The 25114-nt window shown below is 42.8% G+C and overlaps 1 protein-coding gene across 13 annotated transcripts in view; it reads right to left on the bottom strand.

Annotated features, from left to right (window-relative positions):
* NFIA (nuclear factor I A) overlaps positions 1 to 25114 on the bottom strand; it is a 241295-nt gene that overhangs the window by 11857 nt on the left and 204324 nt on the right. For 7 of the 13 annotated variants that reach the window (XM_039711714.1, XM_039711720.1, XM_039711718.1 and 4 more), the window contains 3 exons: positions 22006 to 22184; positions 19248 to 19413; positions 11364 to 11455 (listed from right to left, as the gene is read on the bottom strand). In XM_039711714.1, coding sequence (XP_039567648.1) covers positions 11364 to 11455; positions 19248 to 19413; positions 22006 to 22184 — 437 coding nt within the window. Of the gene's footprint in view, positions 1 to 11240; positions 11456 to 19247; positions 19414 to 22005; positions 22185 to 25114 lie in introns of those variants that run through there. The other 6 variants (XM_039711716.1, XM_039711721.1, XM_039711727.1 and 3 more) reach the window with 3 other exon arrangements.

The raw sequence follows: 25114 nt of genomic DNA, 5'->3' as shown, positions 1-25114 counted from the left end.
CACATGATCCATCTTTGGATGAGGAAGGATGTATTAGACATGGTTGGCTAAAGGGAGTTGGGTCTTGGCCTAGCTTGGAGCAATTTTCACACATACTGTGAGATGCCAGTGAAAGTCCTGGTGGAGTGTAAAGTCATTAAATGAGATGAAATTAAACAATTTAGTTATTTCTGCTTCATCATATTTGTGCAGTATGGCAGGCAGAATGAATTACTACTAATGATCAAATTTAGTAATACTAATTAAACTATCTCAATTTAATTAATACTAACAGAGAAAACAGACAAAATTACTAATGTAAACCTTGAACTTAAAATCAAAAGGTGCCTCTTCGCTTTTGTGAGTCACTGAATGTGAGGCTTTTCCCTGAAAATAGCCTGTGTAAAAGTGGCTCTTTGTACTCCCTAAGCAAGCTGCTCCATTGTATGGTTAACTACAGCTCTCCTCCAGCTTTCTTTCCCCCCTTTTTCTTCCCCTAAATGTTACTACTTTTACTCCTTGTTTTCCCAAAGAGCTTCCAGGAGAAGAATCTGAGCTCTGTTCAGACTCACACAACATGAACAGCACTGATAAAGCAGTTACCACTGCTGGGACAAGTTCTGTCCTGGGTGCTTGTAGGAAGAGGGTTTATAAAGAGCCTGTGGAGCCTCCCTCACTGGGAAATCATGGGATCACAGAATGGTTTGGGTTGGAAAGGACCTGAAAGATCAGATGATCTTCCAAACCCCCTGTCATGGGCAGGGACACCTTCCACTGGACCAAGTTGCCCATCCAACCTGGTCTAAAAAGTTAAAATTTAGCCCACAGGACCAGTAATTTGGGAAAACCCCAAACCCATCTCTACATCAAGGAAAATGGCTTTAGAGTCACTGAGAGTTAATACCTGTAACCTCAAAATAAAACTCCACAGATACACAAAGACTGCACTGCAAACCCTCCCCATAAAGAAAATGTGAATTTTAACCTTTATCTTATCTGAAAAAGACTAGATTTACTCTACTGTGCATAGATATAAGCAAAAGAGAAGCATAATTAAACAAAAATGTTATTGTATTTCTAAAACAAACTCCTGCCAATAACAAATCTTCCATCTCCTCCTCTCATCAGCTTCAATGAATGTACAGCCGGGTCCCATACCACAGATTCTCAGACATGATCTTTAACCTAAAGGACTGCAAGAAAGTCCTTAAAAAAACCCCAACAAACTAGGGAATAGCCAAACAAGGAATATAATGTGTCAAAGTGTCCTTCCAAAATCTCAAATCTCATTGTTTAGCACATGCCAAGATGAAAAAACCCAACACCGCATGCAAATACAATATCTCAGTTTATCCTTCTTTCTTTCTTTAAAAATAGGTAGTTTTTCTGTCGTCATATTTAAGAAGATGTAGTTACAGAAAAGGCACAAAAGGATACCTGAAGTTGTATAAAGCTGCTCCAAGCAATGCAGAAATTAATAGAATCTTTGAATGGTTTTGGGTGGAGGAAACCCTAAAGCCTGTCTTTTTTCATGTCCTGCAGGGCAGGGACACCTCCTCCCACTATCCCAGCTTGCTCCAAGCCCCATCCAACCTGGTCCTGGACACTTCCAGGAAAGGGGCAGCCACAGCTTCTCTGGAAAACCTGTGCCAGGGCCTCCCCATCTCCACAGGGAACAATTTCTTCCTAAATTATTGTGTTCAGCCTCAGAGGTGGCTGCACGGTGTTGGTTGTGACTTTGGTTACTCGTATCTCATAATTAAAATTACATTTCAGTGCCTTCTGCAGTGCATTCAGCTGCATCTCTTCATGTGTAATAACCAGTGTTTGTATAGATGATCTAACAGTTGGGTCACACAAGTGAATATGCCTGAGAATATGATGATTATAGTGTCAGTACTGTTTTCGAAGTTGAATATTAATAACTAAAGCACCTAAGGGGAAACCTAGAAGATATTTTTAAGTTTAGCCTTTTGGTTTTTATGAGATTTTTTTTTTTTAATCCTGGTTTTAAATTAAACTTTTCCAGTTCTACCTCTGTTCAAGCAGAAAATGCTATCAAAGCAAAAGCCTAAAATGAGACATGTTTTGCTGTTCTAAACTAAAACCAGGTAAATTTGAAAGCTGCAATTTCCCATGCTGTTAGCAATCCTTACTAAGAACAGACACCTTTGTCAAATTTGAAATATAAACAGGTTTTACCAAAATTAAGGTCATTTTGCTGTATTTCTTTTGAAAACCCAGTCTGTGTTATTTATATTTCTCTATGACAGTCCAGCACTAGGCAGGTGATGCTCAGTGTCTTGGGAACATGGAATCTTATGCTAACTGAGGACTCTTTCTCTGTTAAGAAAAGGCTTCTTTTGGTCCCTTTTTATGGAATTCACTATTAATTTCAGAGCAGGACAGTCTTATTTTGCAAAGTACTCACCTCTGCAGCTTATTCACTCCTTGACCTCTGTGTTAATGCCATTAAGTTAAGGTGATTCCTAGAACAGAGGTAGCTTAATGCCTATCCATTGGGAAGGATGTAGGGATTGTGGCCTTTAATTTTTGACCTTCATTGTAGACTGTGGTCCTAATCCTTTGATTGCAGAATTCTTAAAAAGTATATATGGCAGCTGGCAAAAAATCTTAATGTTCCAGTAAATGCAAAAGCCATAAATTCAGCTGCTGACCTTTTCCATCCAGGTCACATGTGACATCTACTGGAGTTTGTCAGGCTGGGTGGAATTTATGGAGCTCATATAGGTATCAGCTGCAAAGGCTGAACTTTCATGAAATGTCTTTCAAAGGCACTTCCAAAACCCTTGTAAAAAGTCAGTACGGCTTTTTTTTAATTCTTTTTTTTTAAGGGTATACATTCTGCACACATTTTAAAAGGTCTCATCGTGCCACCTCTGCAAATTTTCAGCACCTGGGAAACTTCATCTCTTAAATTATTACTCTTTACAAAATAGAGAAATCAGGCCAGGCATGTAATTACTGCCATCACCACCTTCCAACAGCCCCTTCCCAAGGCTGGCTCTCTGAGCATTCCTTTCTTTCTGGTGTGCAGCCTCCTGCCCCTCGCTGGGATCGATGGTATCGATGGCGTATTGTCAGTCAGAGAAATGGGATTTGATAGTGCCCTCAAGCAGTTGGGAAGGAGGGAAGGAATACAAAACCTGCCCAGGTCCACACCGTCAGCGTGAGATCAATGCTCTCAATATTACGTTTGCCGCCACGTAGCGCCCTAACTGTCGCAATTAATAATGTAGAAGGAGCTGATTAACTTAAGTAAAGTGCTCTCCACTGTGTAAACACATCAAGATCTATAGGGCCAAAGAGGAAAGAACGAACAAAACGTCATTTTTATATTTTATGTGGACACATTCTTGCTTTCTATTCTGCTCTTGTAACAATTACTGTACTAGCCACTCTGACAGAGTCAATAAATTGATCGTGGGCCTGATGCAGCAGCGAGCAGACTAATCCAATACAACATTATCTGCTGTGGAGGCTGGGGCAGGCAGTGGTGGCCAGGAAATCAGCCAAGCCAGCCAACAGCAGCAAGGGGCACAGAACCATAACCTTGCCCTAGCCTGGCTTCGTTTGTGTGTGTGAACGTAGGGGTGTGAGCAGTGCTCTGCCCATGCTGCACCCTCAAAAGCCTTTCCAAGACTCCATTTTGCAGGGATCAGGCCCTAAACTGGACCCTGTGGCTCAGGGAGGATCAGCTCATCTCATTTTCCCATGAATTTAAACACCTGATGACTTTTCCCCCACTACACCAAAGTCATGCTCCCCAGAACTGCACCCACCACAACACAGCAGGAACTGCTGCCTGTCCACTGAAAAACAAATCTGGGAATCCCCTCCTATGTCCCCTGACCTGTGAACACAGGGAATGTCACATTTTGTCAGCTTAAATGGCCACTTGGGTCTGGTATTATGTCTCTGACAGTGGTTGCAGTCCTCCTGGGAGGAAGCTGCAAGAATCCCTACAAAAGGAGATGGACCAAAATGATTTGGCCTGAGGGGAAGCTTCTTCCCAGCCCCATGCAGTAAGTGGTAGGCCTTGTAAATCCATGTTAGCGGGGAATATGAGATTGAAAAAATAAAAATAAAAGAAAGTTTCCTGCTGAATGGAAAAAAGAAAACTGTTTTTTGGCAGAAGTTCTTCAAGAAGGAGAACATAGGCCATTGTTATTATGAAGACTTTTCAATGAAAACACAGAAAATCATTGCCTTTTAGAGTAATTGTTTAGCTAAAGAAAGGTTACACAGCTTGTAGAGAATTTAGTAAGAAATTAAATCTCTCCAGCTCATTCATCATATTTCTGCATTTGCCAACTCTTCCCACCAGGCCCACACTTACTTCTTCCCTTTCTTCTCCCCCACTGTGGAGTAAGTAATGGCCATAAAACCCACAGAAAGGCAGCCTTACGCACAGGCTTCCTGGTTATTGTGAGGAGGGGGAAAACTCAGTAAGTTTAATTGCTTAGTTTGGGAAATTCTTCTATGTCCATTGTAAATAATTCTATGCTAAATCTACTGGAAATAGGATGCTGAGTGCTGGTTTCCAAAAAAGAGTCTGAACTGTTCACCAGAGCCTACGAGGAGGAGGAGGAAGAAAAAGCCCAGGAACAACGACTTCCCCTGCTGAGGACTAACCCAGGCATTTTGGGACTGATTTGGCTCCATCCCACTCTGAAGATGCAGCCACATGATGGCATTAAGAAGTTTTCTGTGAATCTTTACCTCTATAGAGCAATATGTGCTTTCTTTTTGAGGTGTGCCGTTCTCAGCTCTTTTTAGGAACTGACCTGAGAGTGGAATTTCCTATCCACACTCTCTCTAGGCTCACACTGCACTTTCAGGGCTGTCTCCAGGCCACCCTCAAGTTCAGAATGGTATTCCTCCTACGTCCTGGGTGGAAGAGGAAACACAGCACCAAAATTCAGGTCATGTGTCAGTAGCCTGATGCCATTGGTGCAACAGAAAAGCACTTTTTGGACAGAGATCAAAACTTTGAGTGATCATAAGGGGGCTCCAGGTCTTGGAGGAGAGCAGCCTCCACTTTCCTTTGCCAATATGGGAAAATCCACAGATCCCTGGAGGATTTGGGAGCAGAGTAAGCCCTCTAAGTTCAGCAGAAAGTAGCAGTTCCACACCCCAAAACTGTGTTTTTATACCTGATCTATGCAGATTTCTCTTCTTTACACACTAAAGATGTTATTCTTTCATGGAAATTGTGTTCTGAACCTCATCACTATATTTTCTGGACAGGCCAAGAGAAAGAAAAGGAACATTCAAGTGTGCTTAGAAGTGCTTTGCAGCTGAAATTGGACACATGTACTGGCTTAGGGAGGTTACTATATGTAATATGGAATTTTTAGAGGACTGAGCCTAACAAATGTTTCCAAGTTAGTGGTTTTTATCTCCATTCACACTCAGACACAAGCAGTACATCCAGCCTCGAGGATGAGTATTCTAATCCTGAGGAGGAACAGTTCTCTGAGCAAGAAGTAGCTGTGACCTGGCTTATAAACAGCTCTGCTCAGAACCCCCAAAACCCAAAATAAAACCACCAAAACAAGAGGCCTGGTGTCTTTCCTACAGTCTCTCCTGTTCTCTGCCATGCCCCTCCTCTGAGGTGTGCAGAGCCAGGCGATGGCTCAGCTGTCAGCACAGTGCCACAAAACCCTGCCCTACCCCTGTCCCCCAGGGCCAGCAGGTCCTGCCTGTCTGACCAGTGCCATTCCTGGGCTCTGGGAACAGGGATGAAGGCAGCAGGGTGTGCAGGCAGCCAGGCCAGGCAGCCCCTGGTGCTCATTAAAAAGCACACGGCCACGAGCTGCGTGGGGCTCAGTGTCCCCTTGGGAGGGGGCAAAGGGCAGGGCACAGTGGCAGTGAGCAGCAGGGATGGAAAATCCCCCTGAAGCCAGGCACACGTTGGATTTGTGCAGAGGAGAAAAATGTGTGCACTGGTTTCTTTCTTCCATAGGGTGGCAATGGAACCTGGGCACAGAGCGGCTCCGCGGCTTCAGCCGCAGGAGCGAAGCGCTGCAGGAGCTGCATCAGCTTCCCAGGCAAGGTGCTGACTTTGATCTATGGATCCTGTACACTTCTGGGGCCTGCCACAGACAGGGCTGCTTCCCTGCCTGCCTCCTGGAGAGGGGCATCACCTGCACCACGCTGCTCGGATTCCAGAGTCTGGGCAGCAGCGCCTGGCTGCTCTCACAGAAGGACCCTCTCCTCTGGAATTCGCCTCCCCCCCAGGTCTGACAGAGCTCACATCTGCTATCCTACAGGACACAGCATCCAGCTCATTTTTTTTCTCATGCCCTTTGTTTTAAAGTGCTGCCAGTGAAAAATTGCAGGTTGCAGTTTGCTCTCTAAAAAAAAAAAAAAAGGCTTGTGGGGAAGCAAAACAAGCTTTGCCTTGTCTCTGGGAAAGAAAGTAATTGTACAATTAGGTTTGTGGATGCACCTGAGGCATGCTGTGGTTTTTTTAGAGATAAATAAAAGCCCAAAAGGAGAAAGCTACAAAGATACCACTGTCTAATTTGGGAAGGGCAGGGAGCAGGAGAAGATCTAAAGGAGTTAGCAATTTTCTTGTACTATAAACACATTGCTAAACTTCAGTGATTTCCCTCCTAAGTTACTATTGCTCTTTTAAAGATGTATTTCACAGGGTGCATTTTTGTACCTGGTCTTTATAAGGCTGTTCTGCTGAGCTTGCTCGTTTTCATACCTGTTATTTTGCTGCCTAGATAAGCTTGTTTGACTTTTGGGTTTTTTTTTAAAAAACTTTATTTCAGTGTTCTAGGCAGGTTACAGGCCTTTTGTTCCAGTTGTTTAGTGCTACGAAGAATGACCTCTATCTGGAGCTCTCTTGCAGCTGGGTGGCTCTAGGGCCCCACCAGGGAAAGTGTGAAAACACAAGACTTTTGCTTATTATCCAGGATCTGACTGTGCTTTGGGATTGTGCAAAGGCAGAACCAAGAAGAGCTTCTACTTCTGTCCTTCTAGAAATAAGTTTTATCTTTTCCTACAGAAAGCCAAGGGAATAAATATTTGGGTTTGTGCTTAACTAAGTTTTTAGAAACTACCTGGGATGGATCTGATATAGAGCGTGTTTACACTAGAGAGGGATTTTCCCTGAAACAGCTGGTCAGGGCTACAGGATTCACTTTCTCACAGGGCAAAGTGGTTGATTCTCTGCCTGGGTGTCTGCAGTAGGAGGCAGTTTCTGTTCCCTGCATCCTCACAACCTCCCTGTGCAGGGCACATGGGCCAGTGGCAGGTAGGAGTGATTAGATGGAGCAGGCATGCTTTTTCAGGAGCTGTTTTTAGCATCCCAAGTACAATTTCCAGGAAGACGTAGGCTAAGTAGGTGGCAAACAGGACTCAGCATAGTAAACAATGTTTAGTGTGAAGTGGAGCTGCAGCATGATGAGTACAGAGCACGCGGATCCCTAAAGGAATTTTGTACCCTAGAGCAAAGCCAGGGCATTAGAGAGCAGCAAACAGCATTTGGAGTGGTGAGTGGCAAACCCTGGCCACAGGCTGCTGGTTCAGCATTCCCAGCTGCATGCACTCTCAGCCCATAGCCTGTGTTTCACTATTAATTTTAGGAAAAAAACACCTCAAAATGCAGACTCCTTCATGCACCTTGGCGCTACCGAGAGGCCGGTCCCTAATTAATGTGATGGGACTTTCCCATCCCTCCACCACCCTCTGTATTTCAAGTCCCTGGCAATATGAGAGACGTATCTATTACTTAGTCATGAGGTATCCAGACCAACTTGCTTTTGAAACCAGAGCCCCCTGTACCCCAGGCATCCTGTATTTCTGATTTGCATATGGAAAAGGCAGTTAAAAAGCTGATGCCCCCATATTGCTTGCAAGTCAAGTAGCAAAAGTAAATGATTTATCAAGCAAAGGTTACAACACCTGTGCCTTTTTGTCAACATATACAGGGGAGGCCAAGTCAAGTGTTGCTTCTAATAGCTCAAACAGATATTTAGATTCAAACAAGCCCCAAGACAGGACAATTGTGCAGTGAGTGGAGTGGCAGAGTGATGGACACCAGTGAGCAGTGGGTGCAAAACCAAACCAAATGAAAAGTCTGGAAACTGCTAAAACCAGGCAAAGCCAACAGCCCTGTGGGTGCTTTTGTTACCAAATCAGAACTACTGACTTAAAGCAGTTTATTTCCCCATCTCTTCTGTGATGGACTGGTTGTCCTGTTGCAACCTTTGCTGACACAAGGAAGATGGCTTTTTAGTAAATATTATATAAACTCTGTAAAATTCCTTTAAGGAGTTACATTTGTCACAACATGACATAAATCAGAACATAGTGCTAATGGAAATGTCTACTGATATTTTTTCTAATACTGATTAAGAAAGGCACTGTATTTGGTTGTTTAGAGACAGCCCAGGACAGAATGATCCTTGCCCCAGCCCATTGTACATTTGCCTGGGATTTTATTCCAATGTTCTGGGAATGCCCATGTATGGGAACTGTGACTCCTGCTCTGTGGAGCTGCCACATCCCTGTGCACAGACTGACTTCTGCAGCACTTGAAGACTAATAATGATGATGATGATGTGTAAATAGTGCTTATAGTGCAATGTTCCACCAAGACAACATCAGAGCCACCAAAAATCTGACCAAAATATTTTCATATGGGTTGTAGCTGGACTATAGTTTTTAAAAAGCAGATGTTCAGATACAGCCTTCATTTTTATTTTATTGTTCCAGCAGTAAAGAGTCACTTAACCCTTATGTTTAAGCTTGACTACCAGAAGCTTGGAGTGTTCACTGTGTCCTCTTGTCTCAGGGAGCTGTGTCCCTGACATTTAGTGGTCCTCAAGACCTGTATCTTAGCCTGACTCTGCATGTACTCTAAAGATCCTGATGGAAAGGAGCCACCCCAGCTGCTTTTAATAACACAGTCCTATGTGTTTTTACATTTTGATTTTGAAAATATCCTAAGTGGTCGTTCTATATCCTAATGCTCTGCAAAAAGGAGCACAGAAGCCTGTCTTTGTTTAGAGGAACGCTACGTAAATCCCAAATCATTGCAGTTAGCACTTCTACCTCACTTCTCTGACTGAAAGCACAGTCAACTTCAGAGTTCTTTCATAAATAAGTAGTGAGTTTGCTGATAAATTATATATTTAGTATCAAGTGGGTTGTGGTGGTGTAATGATGTATAGAAGCAGGGAGATGCAGCTGGAGTCAGAGACTGGAAGTCAGTCTCCTTGCCCACTGCAGCATGTTAGACTTTAATTGAAAGCTGTGCTTGAGTATTGTTTTTCACTGTACAGCATTGTTATTCACTACACTGCATTACAGAGGAGCACTTAAAGTAACGCTAGAGCACTTTAAAATGATTTAAGTCATAAATAAGGAGGATAAAAGTTTACAGTCAACAAACTTATCTGGGAAACTTAGGCTGCAGGATGCAAGTAAGTTTTAAGTATCTTTGGAGACTTAATACTGTTGTGTCTTACTACATAATCAATTTACCAACTAGGAGTTTTTCAAGTCTTCTGGAAAAGGTAAGTAGCATTCTCCAAAGGGTTTCAGGTTTCCTGAGCTATGAAGGAAAAGACCAAATGCTTAAGGACTTTAGCAGTACACCTTAACATTCCTGTTTCTCAATTTCAGCGAATTTCTGTGTATTCCAGTTGTTTCTAAAACAAATGGAGAAATATGATTTAAATGGGAAGGTGCATGAGAACTTGTCACACCCATGACCCCCATAAAGCACAAGGCTGGAAAAGTGGGGTGCAGGCTGAGTTTTATTAAGGCATGAAAAAAACCCCCAGAATCTGACGGGTTAAACCCCTCTCTGCATTGCTGCTGTACTTTCTGTGACCCTATTTAATGCAGAGAAGGTTTGAGATTCGATATAGTTTAACCTGTGCTGTGCACAGAGCTATAAACTAAAGCCCCTAACAAATTGTACACAAAGAGCAGACAGCAAAAAACCACGTTGTGCTCACAGGCAGCTGCATGCAGCCCCGTAAACTGGAAATCTTTGGGAATGAGTGACCTGTGTTTCAGTGACAGTGGAGGTGCTGAAGCCATCACAACGAGGAGTCTGTCTTCGTGCACCTCCTGTGGCATGTGACAGCCATTAATCTGCACACTAATTATTCAGAAGCCTATAAACCATTGTAAGAACTTACAAGAGCCAAGGGTAGTAATGCCCAGTTTGCCAGTTATTTGAATTATTGCTTTTTAGTCACTGCAACCAGCTCAAAACAAAATCACAAATATTTCGTGTAGTTGACCTTTAAAAGAATTGCAATGTAGTCAAGCAATCACTTCAAACTATAAACTACAGTTGTCCTAAAGCACTAACTCTGCTCACTTTTTTATACCTTCCCCCCCATGATAACGTGATATTAAGCCCAGACTTAATTTTTTCAACATCTGGCTCAAATTAGCTGCTAACAAAACTGCCAACAACTATTTTCTTAATCGACCCTGGGAATTTGATACAGCTTGGAAAAAGCACATTTAAATCTCGTCCTTCTCCTAAAGAAACACAAATGTTTACTTGAGCTTCTGATTTGACCATAGCAGGACCATGAATTCAGCTAACCCAGCTTTATAGGCCTGCTGCAACTGGACTTTTTTTCTCTTTGCATAAGGAAAACAGATGTGCTCACAATCACAAAAATCTCCTGCTCGCTCAAAGCCCACCATACAAATGGCCAACCAGGAATTTGAGTATTTTTTTTTTACATGGAAGTCACTGGAGCAGTCACTGCTGGGAGACTACAGGGCACTGGTACCTGATGGGTCTCTCTGAGCTCCTTTTACATATCACAGACTGGTTTGGGTTGGGAGGGACCCTAAAGATCATCTTGTTTCATGGGACACCTTCCACTAGCTCAGGTTGCCCCGAGCCTTGTCCAGTCTAGCCTTGGACACTCCCAGGGATGGGGCAGCCACAGCTTCTCTGGGCAACCTGTACCAGGGACACCCCACCCTCGCAGGGAAGGATTTCTCCCTAGCATCTAATCTAAACACATTTAAATGCAGTGCCTGGGGAGCAGGTTGGAGCCAAAGCCTTTGAAACCCCGGCCCTAGAGCAAACAACTGGGAGCCAACACCTTAGAAAGCAGAGAGAGGTCCTTCCAGCTATGAAAGCAGCGTTATCACCACACAAGCCCCAAAAATAAATTAAAAAAAAACACAAAGAAAAAAAAACCACAACAGACAAACAAACTGCAAGTGACATTTCACTGTAGTTACTGAGACCATGTGGGTGAAGTGACAGCGGCAGGGCAGCTGCTCCGCGGGGACACGTTAGAGGACACTGGAGGAGGAGGAGAAGAGGCTGCAGGCAAACAGAGAAGTCGAAAGCGGCCCACCTGAGTCTGTTGAGGGATATTTACAAAGCTTGGATCCCGTGGTCCAACACTGACGAATCGGTTTGCGGGGGAGGTGCTGGGTGTCGAGTAGGCTGTGAAGGGAAGGGACACATGCGTTGAGGAAGCGGCACTAGATTGCACACGAACAACACCAAAACACACTGTCTCAGAGCCACCTAAGCAGATGTTTGACATAGAAATGTGCGAACGTTTTAGAGAGCGAGAGTTTGGTTCGAGACACTGGAAAGGTTTGGGCTTTATGGTGGGGGGATCAACACGTAGGGGACTGGGCTGCTGGGAGAAGGGGACGGCCACAAACGTGGGCTCAGGGCAGGGTGTGCAGCTCTCCAGCCTGAAGGAGAACCACTGCAGGCCTTTCCATGATGGGCTGGCACAGGAGATTTCTGCAGGTCCTCACTGTTTGCACTCGAATGTCTGGCATCTCTATTTTTAACAGAGTTTTGTATAGCAATGGAATTACCTAAGTGCTCATTAACAAAATCAGACCCTTTATTTCATGCTAATCCAGCGTTCTCACTGGATATAAAGTTTTGGTTTTCATACTGCTGTGGTCTGCACTCTCTAAAATGTTCACTTGATGTGTTTGACAAACTAGGAAGATCCTTTCGGTAAAAAATTAATGGGTTGCAGTTTCACTGGGGTGGTAAGTGCAATCAGTCTGAAGGCTGGAGCTGCCTTTAAAAACTGGAGTGGCTCCCATAAATGTAAAGCTATTAAATGCAATGCAAGCCAAGAACCCAGATTACTTCCAAACTTGAAGTACTTTAATGATTTTATTGTTGCATTATATTCTCCACTGCAACTGTCCACAATGCCACGTACTTCCACATCCAAAAGCTTTCAATGCATTTTTAGTCTTCCTCTCATTTGAAAACCCTCAAGCAATCGTCTCTCTTCCTCAGTTTTTTGCATGTTTAGATCTAAATTCGAATAATGCAAATAGATGCCTTAATACAAAGAGGGCTCCTATCTATTTTGAATATATTTATGGGAATGCATTCTGCTGAATAAAATCCCCAGACAACCTAACTATCCAGTAAAGAGACAAAAAAAAAACAATAGTAAAAGGAAAGTTACTTGCCAAATTCCAGTCAGGCTAAATATAATGTTGAGGCCTCAACATTACAGAAAAGTAAAGCGAGTTAAGAGTCAGAGAAGACACTGAGTTGGCTGTGTGGAGGAAACTCTTTTACCTTTCTGAAAGCAAATGTTTAATGAAGAGGAGGAACTTTTGGTTTAAGACTGCCAAATCAGACCAATGCTCCACCTTGGCCATTGTCACCTCTCTTAGAAGTCATAAGCAGATGCAACCAAAACAGGTCACATATTTACTTTCTCCCATTCTTTCCCACCTCTGATTATTTTCAGTTCAGGGACTTCCTGTATTCAAGGCCCTGGAGGGATTTCTCACCCAATGTCCAATCTGCACTTGGACCATGTGGATGTTCTGCCTCCCACACAGCCCTTGGGTGATGAGTTCCCAAGTCCAGGAGCATGCAGAACCACATCCTTGAAGTCCCACAAATGTCTTGTGATGCCTCTTAGCTCTCACAGTTTCATCAGAAAACTCCCTTTGTCAAGATTCCCTGAAATCACCCCAGGAACTGCATATCTTCATTTCCTACTGATATGAGGGGAGATAAGGCACTCCTGGATTCTAAGCAGGAATTTTTCCCACTTGTTTCTGGTGAGGTGAGCTTTTCTCTCCAAGAAGCTAACACTTGCAAAAATTATGCAAGGAACACTTCTCCTTCACAGAGTCTTAAAGGAATTTTAACATTCATCTTCCTGAGATGGTTATGCAAATCGTGGTGAAGCTTGAATATTATGAGCAGGTAAGCTGGATGTTACTCCTACCTGCAAATCAAGGAAGAAATTTACTGAGTAGATCTGGTGAGTTGTTCTCGTCACTTTTACCATGTTAATTTGGTTAATAATTCAAAGAAGCCACACATTTGCAAAGGGCATTTCCCTGTTGCTAGTGCCTTGTATTAAGATTCTTCTGTGCTCTCCTTTGTGGAGGTATTCTTTTTTTTAAAAAATAACGAACTAATACTGTGCAAGACTAAGAATTCCTTCTACAGTGGGGAAAATTAACTGAGAGCTCACAAATCAAACATCTGTTGTTTGGTTCTCCTGGTCTACTTTTAAAGAAGCAGATTGAGTGGAGAGGCCATTTAATCCCTTGGAGCAGGTAAGTTCCACCCAGAAGGGAAGGAACTCAAGATCTTGTTTACAGTTCCCCACTGGCAGATACTTTTGCCGTGATATTTGGTAGAAAATCAAAGGGGAACCAGCAGAATGCTGACTTAAATGGCTTCTCTGTTCAAACAAAAAATTCGAAAGCATTTGAAAAGTGTGCAATATGCACAAAAGTCCCCTCAAAGCTCGCTGGGTGAGTTGCTATGTATACCTTCCTTCCGCTCCAAACGATGTTTAATTTGCTTTCTGAAAATACTCAGATGTCAGCTTGGTATTTCCTTCAGGTCATATAACTGCACTGCTGAAGCCAAGGAGGGAAGAGCACCAAAACAACAAATATGCAGAGGATTTACACTGGACTCTCCCAAGGTGCTGTTCCCTCTTTGCTGTAAAATGTCCCGGGATGTTTGTGGATTGGAAGGGGCCATTTTGGCTGGGAATATTAAGCTGACATGGAATACACATTCCCCTGCTAGGGGGAGATTTGTTTCAGGAAAGGGAGAAGTACTGAGTGTTGCTTAGACCATGATCAACTTCCAGCTGCATCTTACTGTCTTTAGATAAATACCCTTGGTTGACATGGAGGTGGGATTCCTGGAGGTCTGATCCCTAGACTTTGCCCCAGAATTAGGATGGGGCAAACTGTCTCACTGGATAAAGCTGGGTCACATTATATTATAGCATAAATATAAGCTAAGCCTATGCTGGGGTCCTCAAACTCCAGTTTGGGAAAAGCCAAAGCATGGAAAGGAACAAGGAACAGCAGCCAGATCTTAGGCAGATCTTCTCCAGATTTTATCAGCTTTGCTGCATGGGAATGGCAGAGACCTGCCCTGGTTCACACCAGCTGATAGGTGTCCTGTTGGGCATGAAGAGCAACAGCTTCCTGCCCAGCCTGCTCTTTCTGCTACTGGAATTCACTAAGGATTGTCTGCAACATCATAGCCCACAGCCAAGGGAATGAATGCGATGCCACAAATTTGCTATGATGCTTCACTTCAGGAACAAGCAAAACAGGAGCTGGCAGAGAAAGAACATTTGCTCACACAGACAGCTTTGATATTTAGCCAAAATGGCAAGAAATTGTATGAAAGACAAGACAAACAAACAGTTTTGGGGATGTTGTGTGTTTTAAAGTTGCCTGCAGTAGGGAAATGTTACTTTTAAATATACTTTCCTGAAATAATTGCTATTGAGAGCAGGAGTGTGTAATTTACCATCGTTCTGGATTAAAAGGACTGGCAAAGATGATTTGGGAGAGTGATGACCTAATGTACCACTAGGCCTCCCTTTTACAGACCAAGTTGACAGGTACATGTGTTTGATGTGAAGAGTTGTCCTGTTTCTCAAGCTGCAGAAAGAGGATTAACTGGAGGAATGTGGTGTAGTAGAACAATTCCTACTGCAGTGCATCCTGCAGCTGAGTATCAGAGAGGGAACTGCAAATTTTAGCAAATTGAATAATTTGCTAAAGACCAGCCCTCTTTTTTATGGATGGGGAAAAGAGCAAACAGAGAGCTCAAACTCGCCCAGAAGGTGCTCAGTCAATGCATAGCAGAGGAAGGGAGAGAAAGCCAATCTGATTGCAGGATCATGGAAATGTTTAGGTTGGAAAAGACCTTTAAGATCATTGAGTCCAACCCCTACCCCAGCACTGCCAAGGCCACCACTAACCCATGTCCCCAAGTGCCACATCCACAGGGCTTTTAAATCCCTCCAGGGATGGGGAGTACACTACTACCTCTGCTCCAGTGCTTGACCACTATTTTGAAGAAATTTTTCCCAATATCAAATATAAACCTCCCTTGGTGTGACCTGAAGCCATTTCCTCTTGTTCTGTCCCTGTTCCCTGAGACCAGAGTCCTACTACTCCCTAGCTGTCCCCTAGACAGCAGAACCACAAGGTCCCCCCTGAGCCCCCTTTTGTCCAGGATGAGCCCCCTCAACTCCCTCAGCCACTCCTGGAGCTCCAGACCCTTTCCCAGATCCATTCCTTTCCCTGGACACTCTCCAGCACTTCCAGGTTTTTCTACTGGATTCGAGGTGTGCCCTCACCAGTGCCCAGCACAGGGGACAGCCCAGCCCTGGTCCTGTGGCCACACCAGAGCTGATCCAGGCTGGGTGCCTTTGGCCTTCTTGGCCACCTGGGCACACTTGGACTCATGTTCAGCTGACCAACATCCTCAAGTCCTTTTCCAGCTTCCCAGCCACTCTGTCCCAAGCCTGGAGAGCTCCACGGGATGTTGTGACCCAAGGGCAGGACCTGGCACTTGGCTTTATGAATCCTGTGCTACAGCCACAAGATCATTCTCATCCTGACACAAATGCCATTTAACAAGAAAACTCTTTTGTTCAAAGGGACATTAACCAGTAATGAGTTCACTTAAGTTAAGAGTTGTGAATCTCAGAAAATAACACTTTGTTTTAAAAAGCTGTTTAAAAGTCAGGGAATACAGGATGGCAGTATCTTAGGCTGCTCTGGAATGATTTAATTATGATAGTGATAAAGCCCAACTGGAATGTAGTGGAGGTGGTGTTTGCTTTGGGCAGTAAGATATAAAACCCCAAAACTGCCAAGTTCAAGAAAATATTGTGTTGTGTTTGCAATGGGTTACCAACCGAAGAAAATCAAGAAGAGATCTGAGATAAGATAATGTTGGGTCTGCTTCTGGTATCAAAGATATATTCTATTGAAAAAGGTTTTGTGGAGGAAAAATGAACATCCCAAACCTTGTGAATCCTATCTCCATTGTGCCATCTGACTGAGGAAAATGCTGGCTTTCCAAAGGGAAAGGATTCACAGGATTCACAGCTGAAATTGTCAGCTCCCAGAGCATGCCTGGCCACCCAGTAGTGGCAAATCCCCAGTGTGCATCTCCAGGGGCTCTTCCTTCCTTGGACAGCACTAATGTTCATGTTTTGGTTAATGTCACAGCTGGAGAGTTTCACTATTGCTCTGAGAATCATTAACCACCTTGTTGTGATTTTTAGCTCTCGTTCCCAGGAGGCCATGCTGTATTGAACAGCTGCTCCTGGCTCCTGCACCCCTCAGGAGGGCCATATTCCAATTTTTGGTTGGGCCGTGACTGCATTTTGTTTCTGCTGAGGGCTTTCTGCTAGACCAAAAAAGGGAAGGAGAATGGAGCAAATGCCAACCCCTTTCACTCCATTTCCTAGGGAGGAGGGGGGATCATTCTCTTCCACACGGCTAAGGAGAGAGTCTGGCCAAAATTTAACATCACTCCTGCCTTTGTTACATTAGTGACTTTCCAATATCCTCAAGCTCTGCGGGGCAGTCAGCCATAGCCCGGCGACACTCCCAGAACCGGTGCGCTCCAGCAGCTCGTAACCATGGAAAACACCTTTTTGTGAGGCTTTTATGGAACTCTGGTGAATCTGCACTCGCTGTTTGAAGGCTAATATTTAGTTAAGGAAAAAATAAACACGGAGGGAAATGGAGGGTTGGTCCTGATTGACACACTGAATGGAGCCCAGTGGGTCCTCCTGGCAAACCCTGCCTGCGACGCCTCAAACTTCAGTTTGCTTTCCTCTTTATGTGGCCAATGCTTCCACTGCCTTTGGTTTACATGTCATAGTTTTTCTTAGAAAATATTTCCTATAATCTACTTTTCTGTAAAATTTTCCCCTAAATTAAATTATATGCTTGTTTACAACTCGAGTCACTGTTATTCAAACCCCTCACCAAAAGGAAGATGCGTGCCTGAATATGTACAGAACTATATGTTTAGTCATCAGCGTGGCTAATTAACAAACAGTAATTATTTTCCTAATCTTTTGTTTAAATACCATTAACTGGCTGCTCTTGAGAAAACCTCCATTCCCAATTAACGTGGCAGCTGTCTGCTGAACACAGAGCCCAGTGACCAGCCCCAAGCAGACACCGATGGGTGTCCTGCTCCCTTCAGAGGAGAAATACCCATTTTTCTGCCAGCTGAGAATCTGGCTAGACACACTCTGAGCTTGTTTACACAATCACAGTATCATAAAAATTAAGATTAGTGCTAAAATGTTGTTGGGAATTTTTTCTTTTCTTTTTGACACCAAACACTGCCAGTAAACTGAGTCACAACCGTAATGACAAGTACACACTGACCTAGTTTTGTTTTTCCCGGTTCTGAAGGCAAGGAAGTAGTAAGGCACTGCTGACTGTGTTCAGTGATAACTATGACTAAACATTAACCTTTTAAATCCCACCGCTGAATCTTATTGATAGGACTCAAAAGTCCCCTTGGAAAGTGTCAAACCTTCCTGACAGCACCAGTGTTGGTCTAAGGTCAGAAAGAGGAGCAGAGGGGAGGGAATGAATCAACTTCTTCACTCAACAAAAATCTGCTGATCAATTCGAGAAGTCCTGATTCTAGAAGATCGTGTTCACAATCTCACCAGACTGTCTCATACTAAAACCCATTTCAATTTCCAAGCGAGCCAGAGCATCTTGCTGAGTTTGCAGTTGATGCACTATCGTGTAGCAGAAGGCAATGAAAACCTCTGAGGAACTACCAGATTTTAAAAATGCCCCCTGGAACCTTTGCAAGTCTCCTGAACAGTGTATAAAGCTTTAGAAATGTAGGCTTCACTTGGTCTGAAGAGTGAGTACCTCTTTGCACATCCAGCAGTGGTTGCATATAGCATTTAAATAATAAGCCTGAAAAGCACACAAAGGGATTTGCTCTTTCGATTAGATTGATTTTTGTTTGTGGATGTTATTTGGACTCCCTTCACTGTGGAACAAGTCCCCTACAGTTGCCATTAAAGCACTGAAAGCTTCCCTTTTGTTTTTAAATGTCAGTTTGAGCATAGCTTCATTAAATCATTTCACAATTAACTCCCTGAACATCCAGACTTTTTTTTAAAGCATCAGACACAGCTGAATTGCATTTGTTTCCCAGAAGAGTGACTCCAAAGTGGTATCCCCAAGTGTGTATCCAGGAATTCGTAAATTTGACTTGTGGCTATACAAAATGCATATGGGAGCCGTGTGGGTGGTGGGAGAGGATTAGAGCTTTCTCCCTGGCCCTAAGACATACCAAAACTTCTTGCCTCAAATGCACGGCATAAGGGAAAGATGTCTGGCTTAATCTGGGAAGATTTATTCCCAAAAGAATGACAATTGAAGTAAACTGGAAAGGGTTGTTAGTTTAGCCCAGTGTGTACAAGCAGGGATGTTTTCAAGGAGATTGCCTGACTTCCATGTGGGATCTACCCTGTAAAGCCTGGCTTGAGACACAACTTATCACAGAACCATGGAATAGTTTGGGTTGGAAGGGATCTTAAAGATCACTCAGTTCCAACCCCTCTGCCACCTTCCACTGGATCAGGTTGCTCAGAGGCCCACCCAGCCTGGCCCTGAGCACTTCCAGGGGTGAGATATCAACTTGAATCCTGATGGCAGCAAACAAGACCCCAAAGATCCGAGCTCTGTGTCACAGCCGAGCCACCGGCCTCGATTCCCCTCGCACGTGGTTATGAGAAACGCCAACCAAGTCAAAAATAAAACTGCAACCTTGAGCTAAGGCTTTCCCTGCTAACACAGAAGCATCTCAGAGTTTTGTCCATGGTGGAGAGCAGAGAGCTCTCCTGCTTCCCAAGGTGTGTGCAGTCCTTATCCCTGCCCGTGGATCCCGCTGCGTCTATACTTACTTGGAGAAGTGGGAGAGGTGGCCCCTCCTTCTGTTGATGTGGTTGGAGGTTTTGTGTCTGGCACTGGCAGAGGCACAGGCCTAGCCATTGGTGGCGGAGGTGGTGGTGGCAACATTGGGGTAGGAAGGAATGGATTGTGCACCTTGCCTTGGCTGCTACCATTGGGCTGCCGAGAAACAAGCAAACAGACAAAAATTATACTAAAAATCAGCTATTAGGAACCTCCAGTAAAAACAAATCTAGTTAAAAACTGTGTGCAATACATTTACAGTTACTTGAGAGGTGGTAAAGAAAGTGCTGGCTCAAATTCTCCATGGACTTCAAGGATCTTTGTGTCAAACCCTGTGAACCTTGTGAAACTATGGCAATTCTGGCTTTTAAACACTTGTCCTATTAGCAGCTTGTCTGAACTAAGATTAAATAGTCCTGGAATAATTCTTCTCCTCTTTACATTTCCTGCAGCACTAACCCATGCTCAGTGAGAGGTGAAGCAGTATTTTTGACCCCTAAAATCCCCCAGTTTTGTGCCTCTGTTATACCCTCAGGATATCAGTGTCTAGGACTGGAGTGTAAATTTCTTAAAGATACTGCTCATTAAGAGAAAAAACAAGCATTTTTGGTGGTCTTAAAAATCATGCTGATATCTCATTACAGGAAAATGAATGAGTGTATATTAAAATAACTGCTCTCCCACATCCCTTTTGAGTTAGCAATAGTGTAGCTCTTGGTTTAGCTGCCATTAGAATCATATGGAGAAATGACTGAACTTAGAACAGCTTCATTTTACACACTGGGAGAAAAACCACCCTCCCTTCAGTCTGGGACGTGGTCAGTCACAGGCTGAAGGGGATCAGCTATACGAGTGTGGTCTTTCAATTAATCACCAGAAAAATGTGTCCGTAAGTAAAAGTGTTTTCAAGTATCACAAAAACAGGAATCAGGCTTAGAAAAACATGCCAACCCTCCCCCCAGCTTATTAAGTTTACATTTTAAATGTAACCCAGCCTGGACACTTGAAAACCATACAGATAGATGCCAAATACCATTATAAAGAGAAAGTAGGACAGGCTGTGAATCAGGTGTTCCATTTTAGTGACAAAAATGATGAGATCATTTTCGACAGCACTCTACAAATTGATCTCACTGCAGCTCTTCTGGCACTGAACATTGGCTTTTCCATTGATGATAAAAGCTCAGCTTTAAACACAGATCCATATTCTAAGTACTGCTAAAGAAAATAATATTTTAATTCCTGATAGGGTTTCCATTAGCCTGAATTGCCGGGGACAAAATACCCATCCTGGCAAAACACTTGGGACTTTATTTTCATTTCACCTGCTCTGGCACTGACAAAAGGCCTTAAAGTCGTGGAGGTGCAAATCACACTTGTGCTAGAGCAAAAAAATGGTTCAGGGGACAAGTAAGACTCAAGTTCATCTGCATTTAACTTAGCAGCACTCCCACAGACTTCAAAGACTGCAGTTACTAGAGTCTGCAGCAAGAAGCAATCCTTCAGGGATGTTTATTTTTCCAACATCCAGCACCTTTAATAAACTAATATATTAGTGACATCTCTCAAACACTATCTTGTCTCCCAATTAGGTCCCTTTCCTGCCAAGAAGACCCCTGCTGCCTGTTCATTGTGAGTGTGCTAACAGTTCATAATGCTGAATGGTTTGGGATAAATTAAGCAAATGAATACTCAAGGAAAAAGAAAAGCACTGTATTGATTTGTTGTCTAGACATAAATGTATCTGCTAACATATTGCAGACATTATTCAAAGCCAGGACTGGCTGGAATAAGTAGAGTCAGTTTTTCTGCTGGGGAAAGGAAAACACTGAGAACAATACAGCTTATTAAATAAGTGTAATAAATTAGATGCTAATAATTAAACTAATTCTCATTAACACTTTCAGTATGTCAGGAGAGAAGCAGTAATTTTGCCAGTTATTACTTCATTGGCTGGAAAAAGTTACATGCATTACATTTCATGAAATATTCAGAGCATTATTTTAGATTTGATTTACATAAATTTTATAAATTCTGTATTCGTCCAGAATGCTATTTCAATAATAGCAAGATGATTCACTTTATTTGATTAAAAAAAAAAAGAAAATGGTTATTTGAAGCTTTGGAACTCTGCTTAATTTTTCATAGAGATAAGGGGAAAAGATAACTGCTTACAGAAATAACAAACCATAATAAACTGTACTTTTAACATCTTGAGTTCAAGTACTGGTCAACTTGATCTAAAGTGCTATAAGGCAGTATCTTTTTTTTTTTAATGAACTTAGCTGATCTGAAACATCTGTTTCTCACCCTCCCTTTTCCTGCTCTTTCCCCCCCACTCTCCCCTGAACTTCAAAAATAATTAATAAAAATTATTCTGCCTTGGTATTTTGTTAACCCTGGTTCCACAAGGGTTACAACACGTGCAGCAAAGTCGTTTGTGGGGGGATCCAGCAGGTCACTGAAGCACCAGCTTCTCTGACACTTTAAGCTACTTCCACCACAATGTGGTCGAGTGGTTTTTTTGGGGAGGTCTCTTGTTGTTTTTTAAAATACTTTTGCAGCACAGCATTATTATTATTATTATTATATATATAATTTTTTTTGTTGTTGTTGTTCTCCCTTCCAACAACTACTCAAGGCGCGCTCCTTCAGGCGACATGCTGTTAAAATAACCCCATCAATAACCCCGTGGTTAATTTTTACAAAGGACAAACACTTCTGAAGAAAGAAAAACGGCTTCCTTACATTTAGGAACCCCACCTGTCCAGCCTGCTGACCAGCGTCGGGGCAGACAAGTTGGACAAACTCTTTCAGAGTCTCCTGAGGATGATAGCGGATTGCTGGGTGTGAGAAGTATGGCCCAGGCTGTTGAATAATGGGTGATGTTGGAAAATGAAGAGTCGATGGTGTTGCATGTGGACTTGCTATAGGAAAGAAAACAAAGACGTTATATAGAGCTTTGCCTCTGGAAAATAAAACAGTTTAAATCTGTTGTAGTTTTAAGTAGCTTTTTTTTTAAATTTCTTGTTGGTTTGTTTTTAAATGTACAGAATTGTTTATACATCAATTAATATATTAGACCACATTGTGTCCTACACTCACTTCATCTAGATCCTGGAAGCAAACGGAGCCAGACATTTTGAAGGATTTTCCGTGTTTTTAGTGGACACGTAGAAAGGAATCAGCAGTCCTTTGTGAGAGTGAAAACTATTCATCACCTTAAGAGCAGCCCTCATCAATCAGGCAATAAAAAAATGTATTTGGGAGATTAGGGTTGATTTAATTGACATTTCATGTAACTTGGATTTGCACATACGAATCCATTTTACATTGTAGTATAAACGGTCGATAATTTAAAGACGGTCTAACACTTCTTGTTGTTGGGGTTTTTTTTTTCCCATCTCACTTCAGGAACATTTATTTTAAGTAACGTGTTTTCGTTTAATGAACATGCACAAAGTGGCGAGATCGTTTGGAAAATTACATTTACATTTCTCCTGAATAACGCTGGGCTCAAATCTTCAGCAAGCCCCCAGCTCGCTCTCAGGGGTGAAGTTTAATTTGGTGAATTTATGGGCCAACAAGCCAGCTGGAAAATGCACTCCAGAAAAGGTGCAGAGGTGTGATGAACACGAGCCCATTGGCAATGACCGATTTTACCCTCAGCTGATTTCAGCAGAACTACAAGTGCAGCTCCAGAGCCTTTTGCTCTCCTACATTATGTGACACCTTTGCCCAGTTCCTTGGCCTTCAAAATATATTGTGTTGGGCTCTTGTTACCCAACAGTGCTTCCCATTGTTAGCTGTCACCACGAGGCAGCAACTGCTGCCACTTACAGTGCCATGAATTCTCCCTTTAAAATGAGGATTCACTCTTCCTTCAGAATGACCAATTAATCTGGTTGCACACAAGCTCATCTGTAAATCATTGTTTATTTCTCACCAAACAGCCATTGTTGCTCTCTAAGAGTCTTTACAGGGGTATCCATGTGCAGAGATTGTGCTTGTACACTGCATTTGACCAATCAGATAAAGGCTATGCAAGGGAGGGGAAATCCTGCAGAAACTCAGGTGTTGGCTTGGAAATAATTTAAATATACAAGAGCAGAAAAAAAAAAGCCTTTGGCACTTTTGGAAAAATTGGAGAGATGCAGGAAAGTTAACTAAAATCAAACACAAATGAGCAAACATTCATTTCATGATGAATGTTATGAAAGACCTTCAGTTAAATAAAAGCTAAAATCTGCTTCTTACTCTTGTTCATTGCCAGTTTAATAATATGACACTTTATTAATAACTTTTTTTTTTCTTTAGCATTATTAAACCATTAGCAAACTCAAGAGCCTGAGGATGTGGATAAAATGTGAACTCAGAAACAGCAGCAGGGAAACTACTGCCTTTTCCTGTAAACATTCATTAAGGGCTGGCTGGGCAGCCCTTCTGTACACGTCCCTTTCCACCACAGGATAGGAATTATTGCTCTGACAACACCACCAAAAGAGCTGCACTCATGCCGGGGGTGCTGGTATGGGATGGATGTGAAACCCTTGTCCTGGCCATGAAAAGCTCCCCTGTGTCCACGTTAACCCCACAATTCTGCTCCCTTTAATTCTGTTGGAAATGTCCCAAATAAAATGAGAAACATCAAAGGTGAAGATTCCAAAGGGGGATTCCCTTCTGTAACTGTGAGTGACCACCATGGAGACAATCATTGCAATGGACAGAGAACTCAACAGTGTCCAAGGAGCCACCTCACCCCAAAATAATCCCCTGCCTTTCACTGGTGCTACTCTGAGGTCAACACCTCCACTCTACCCACACACCTTCAGTCAGGTAGATCCCAGACAGCCTTTTGATGACTACAACAAAATTTTTATTAGCCTACATTATTTCTGTCTTCCTCCCTTTCTTTGTATCTGCTTTTGTAGTTCCCCCTTTCCTTGTGTGCCAGATGGAATATGAAGGATGAAGATAAAAGTGAGAAATGGACATTTATGTGACAAACATCTAATTAAGTAAGGAATAAACTGGAATTTCTGAAATATAAAAAGAGAATTTCCTTTTAGTATCAGCTCTTTTAGTACTATTTGAAATTGTTATGCAATTGCACTGTCCTTTGTGAACAAACTCATTTCTGTTTGTCTACTGGGTGAAAAGGAGATTGAAATGCATCTCAGTCAAGAAGGAATAAAGAATTGTATCCAGGGAACATGTGGGAATTCAAAGCTAGGCCTGAGACAACATTGTATTTAGCTTTTCCAAAGTATGGCTCTTAATTTGATAATTTGATTTGCTGTAAGAAAGATGAAAGAAATACTCAGTGGCATGTAAGGAACAAGCCTTTCTCTGCTGTCCTGACCTCCTCAGAATGTCAGGGTAGAAAAGAAAGTGGAGAGTGTGTGTCAGTGACCTGCCCAAGGAGAGAGAAGCAAAACGAATGCAGAAAGGACCAACAATAATGCAGCACAGCAAAGTGCTGCAAGGAGAATCTGGCTCCTCTTTGGAGCCCTGCCCAGCTCCTCAGCCCATCTCCAAGGGCTTCCTGATGATCAGGGAAGGACTGGGGGGGGGGAAATAAGAAAACTGGCATCATTCCTCAGCCTGTGCCATACACTGACGTGGAGGGGTCATTTTCTTCTTAGCATAAGGAGTAATGAGTGCAATAGGGATCTCCAAAGGTTTGTTTTTGCAGTCTCTGACTAGGAAATAGCAAATTTCTCAAGTGCCAAAAGAAAGGGCTCTTCGATAAGAGGAGGAAAACCATTACTATTAAACTGATCAACATTACAAATGTGCCTGCCTGATGCTGGAGAGAGGGAATTAAATGTTAAAGTCTAAAATCTGCTGGCCCAGA

Source organism: Passer montanus, unplaced genomic scaffold, assembly GCF_014805655.1.
Source record: "Passer montanus isolate IOZ18808 unplaced genomic scaffold, ASM1480565v1 scaffold25, whole genome shotgun sequence".
NCBI classification, from domain to species: domain Eukaryota; kingdom Metazoa; phylum Chordata; class Aves; order Passeriformes; family Passeridae; genus Passer; species Passer montanus.
Note: the sequence above shows the minus strand (reverse complement) of the source record. Positions and strands in the feature narration are given on the sequence as shown.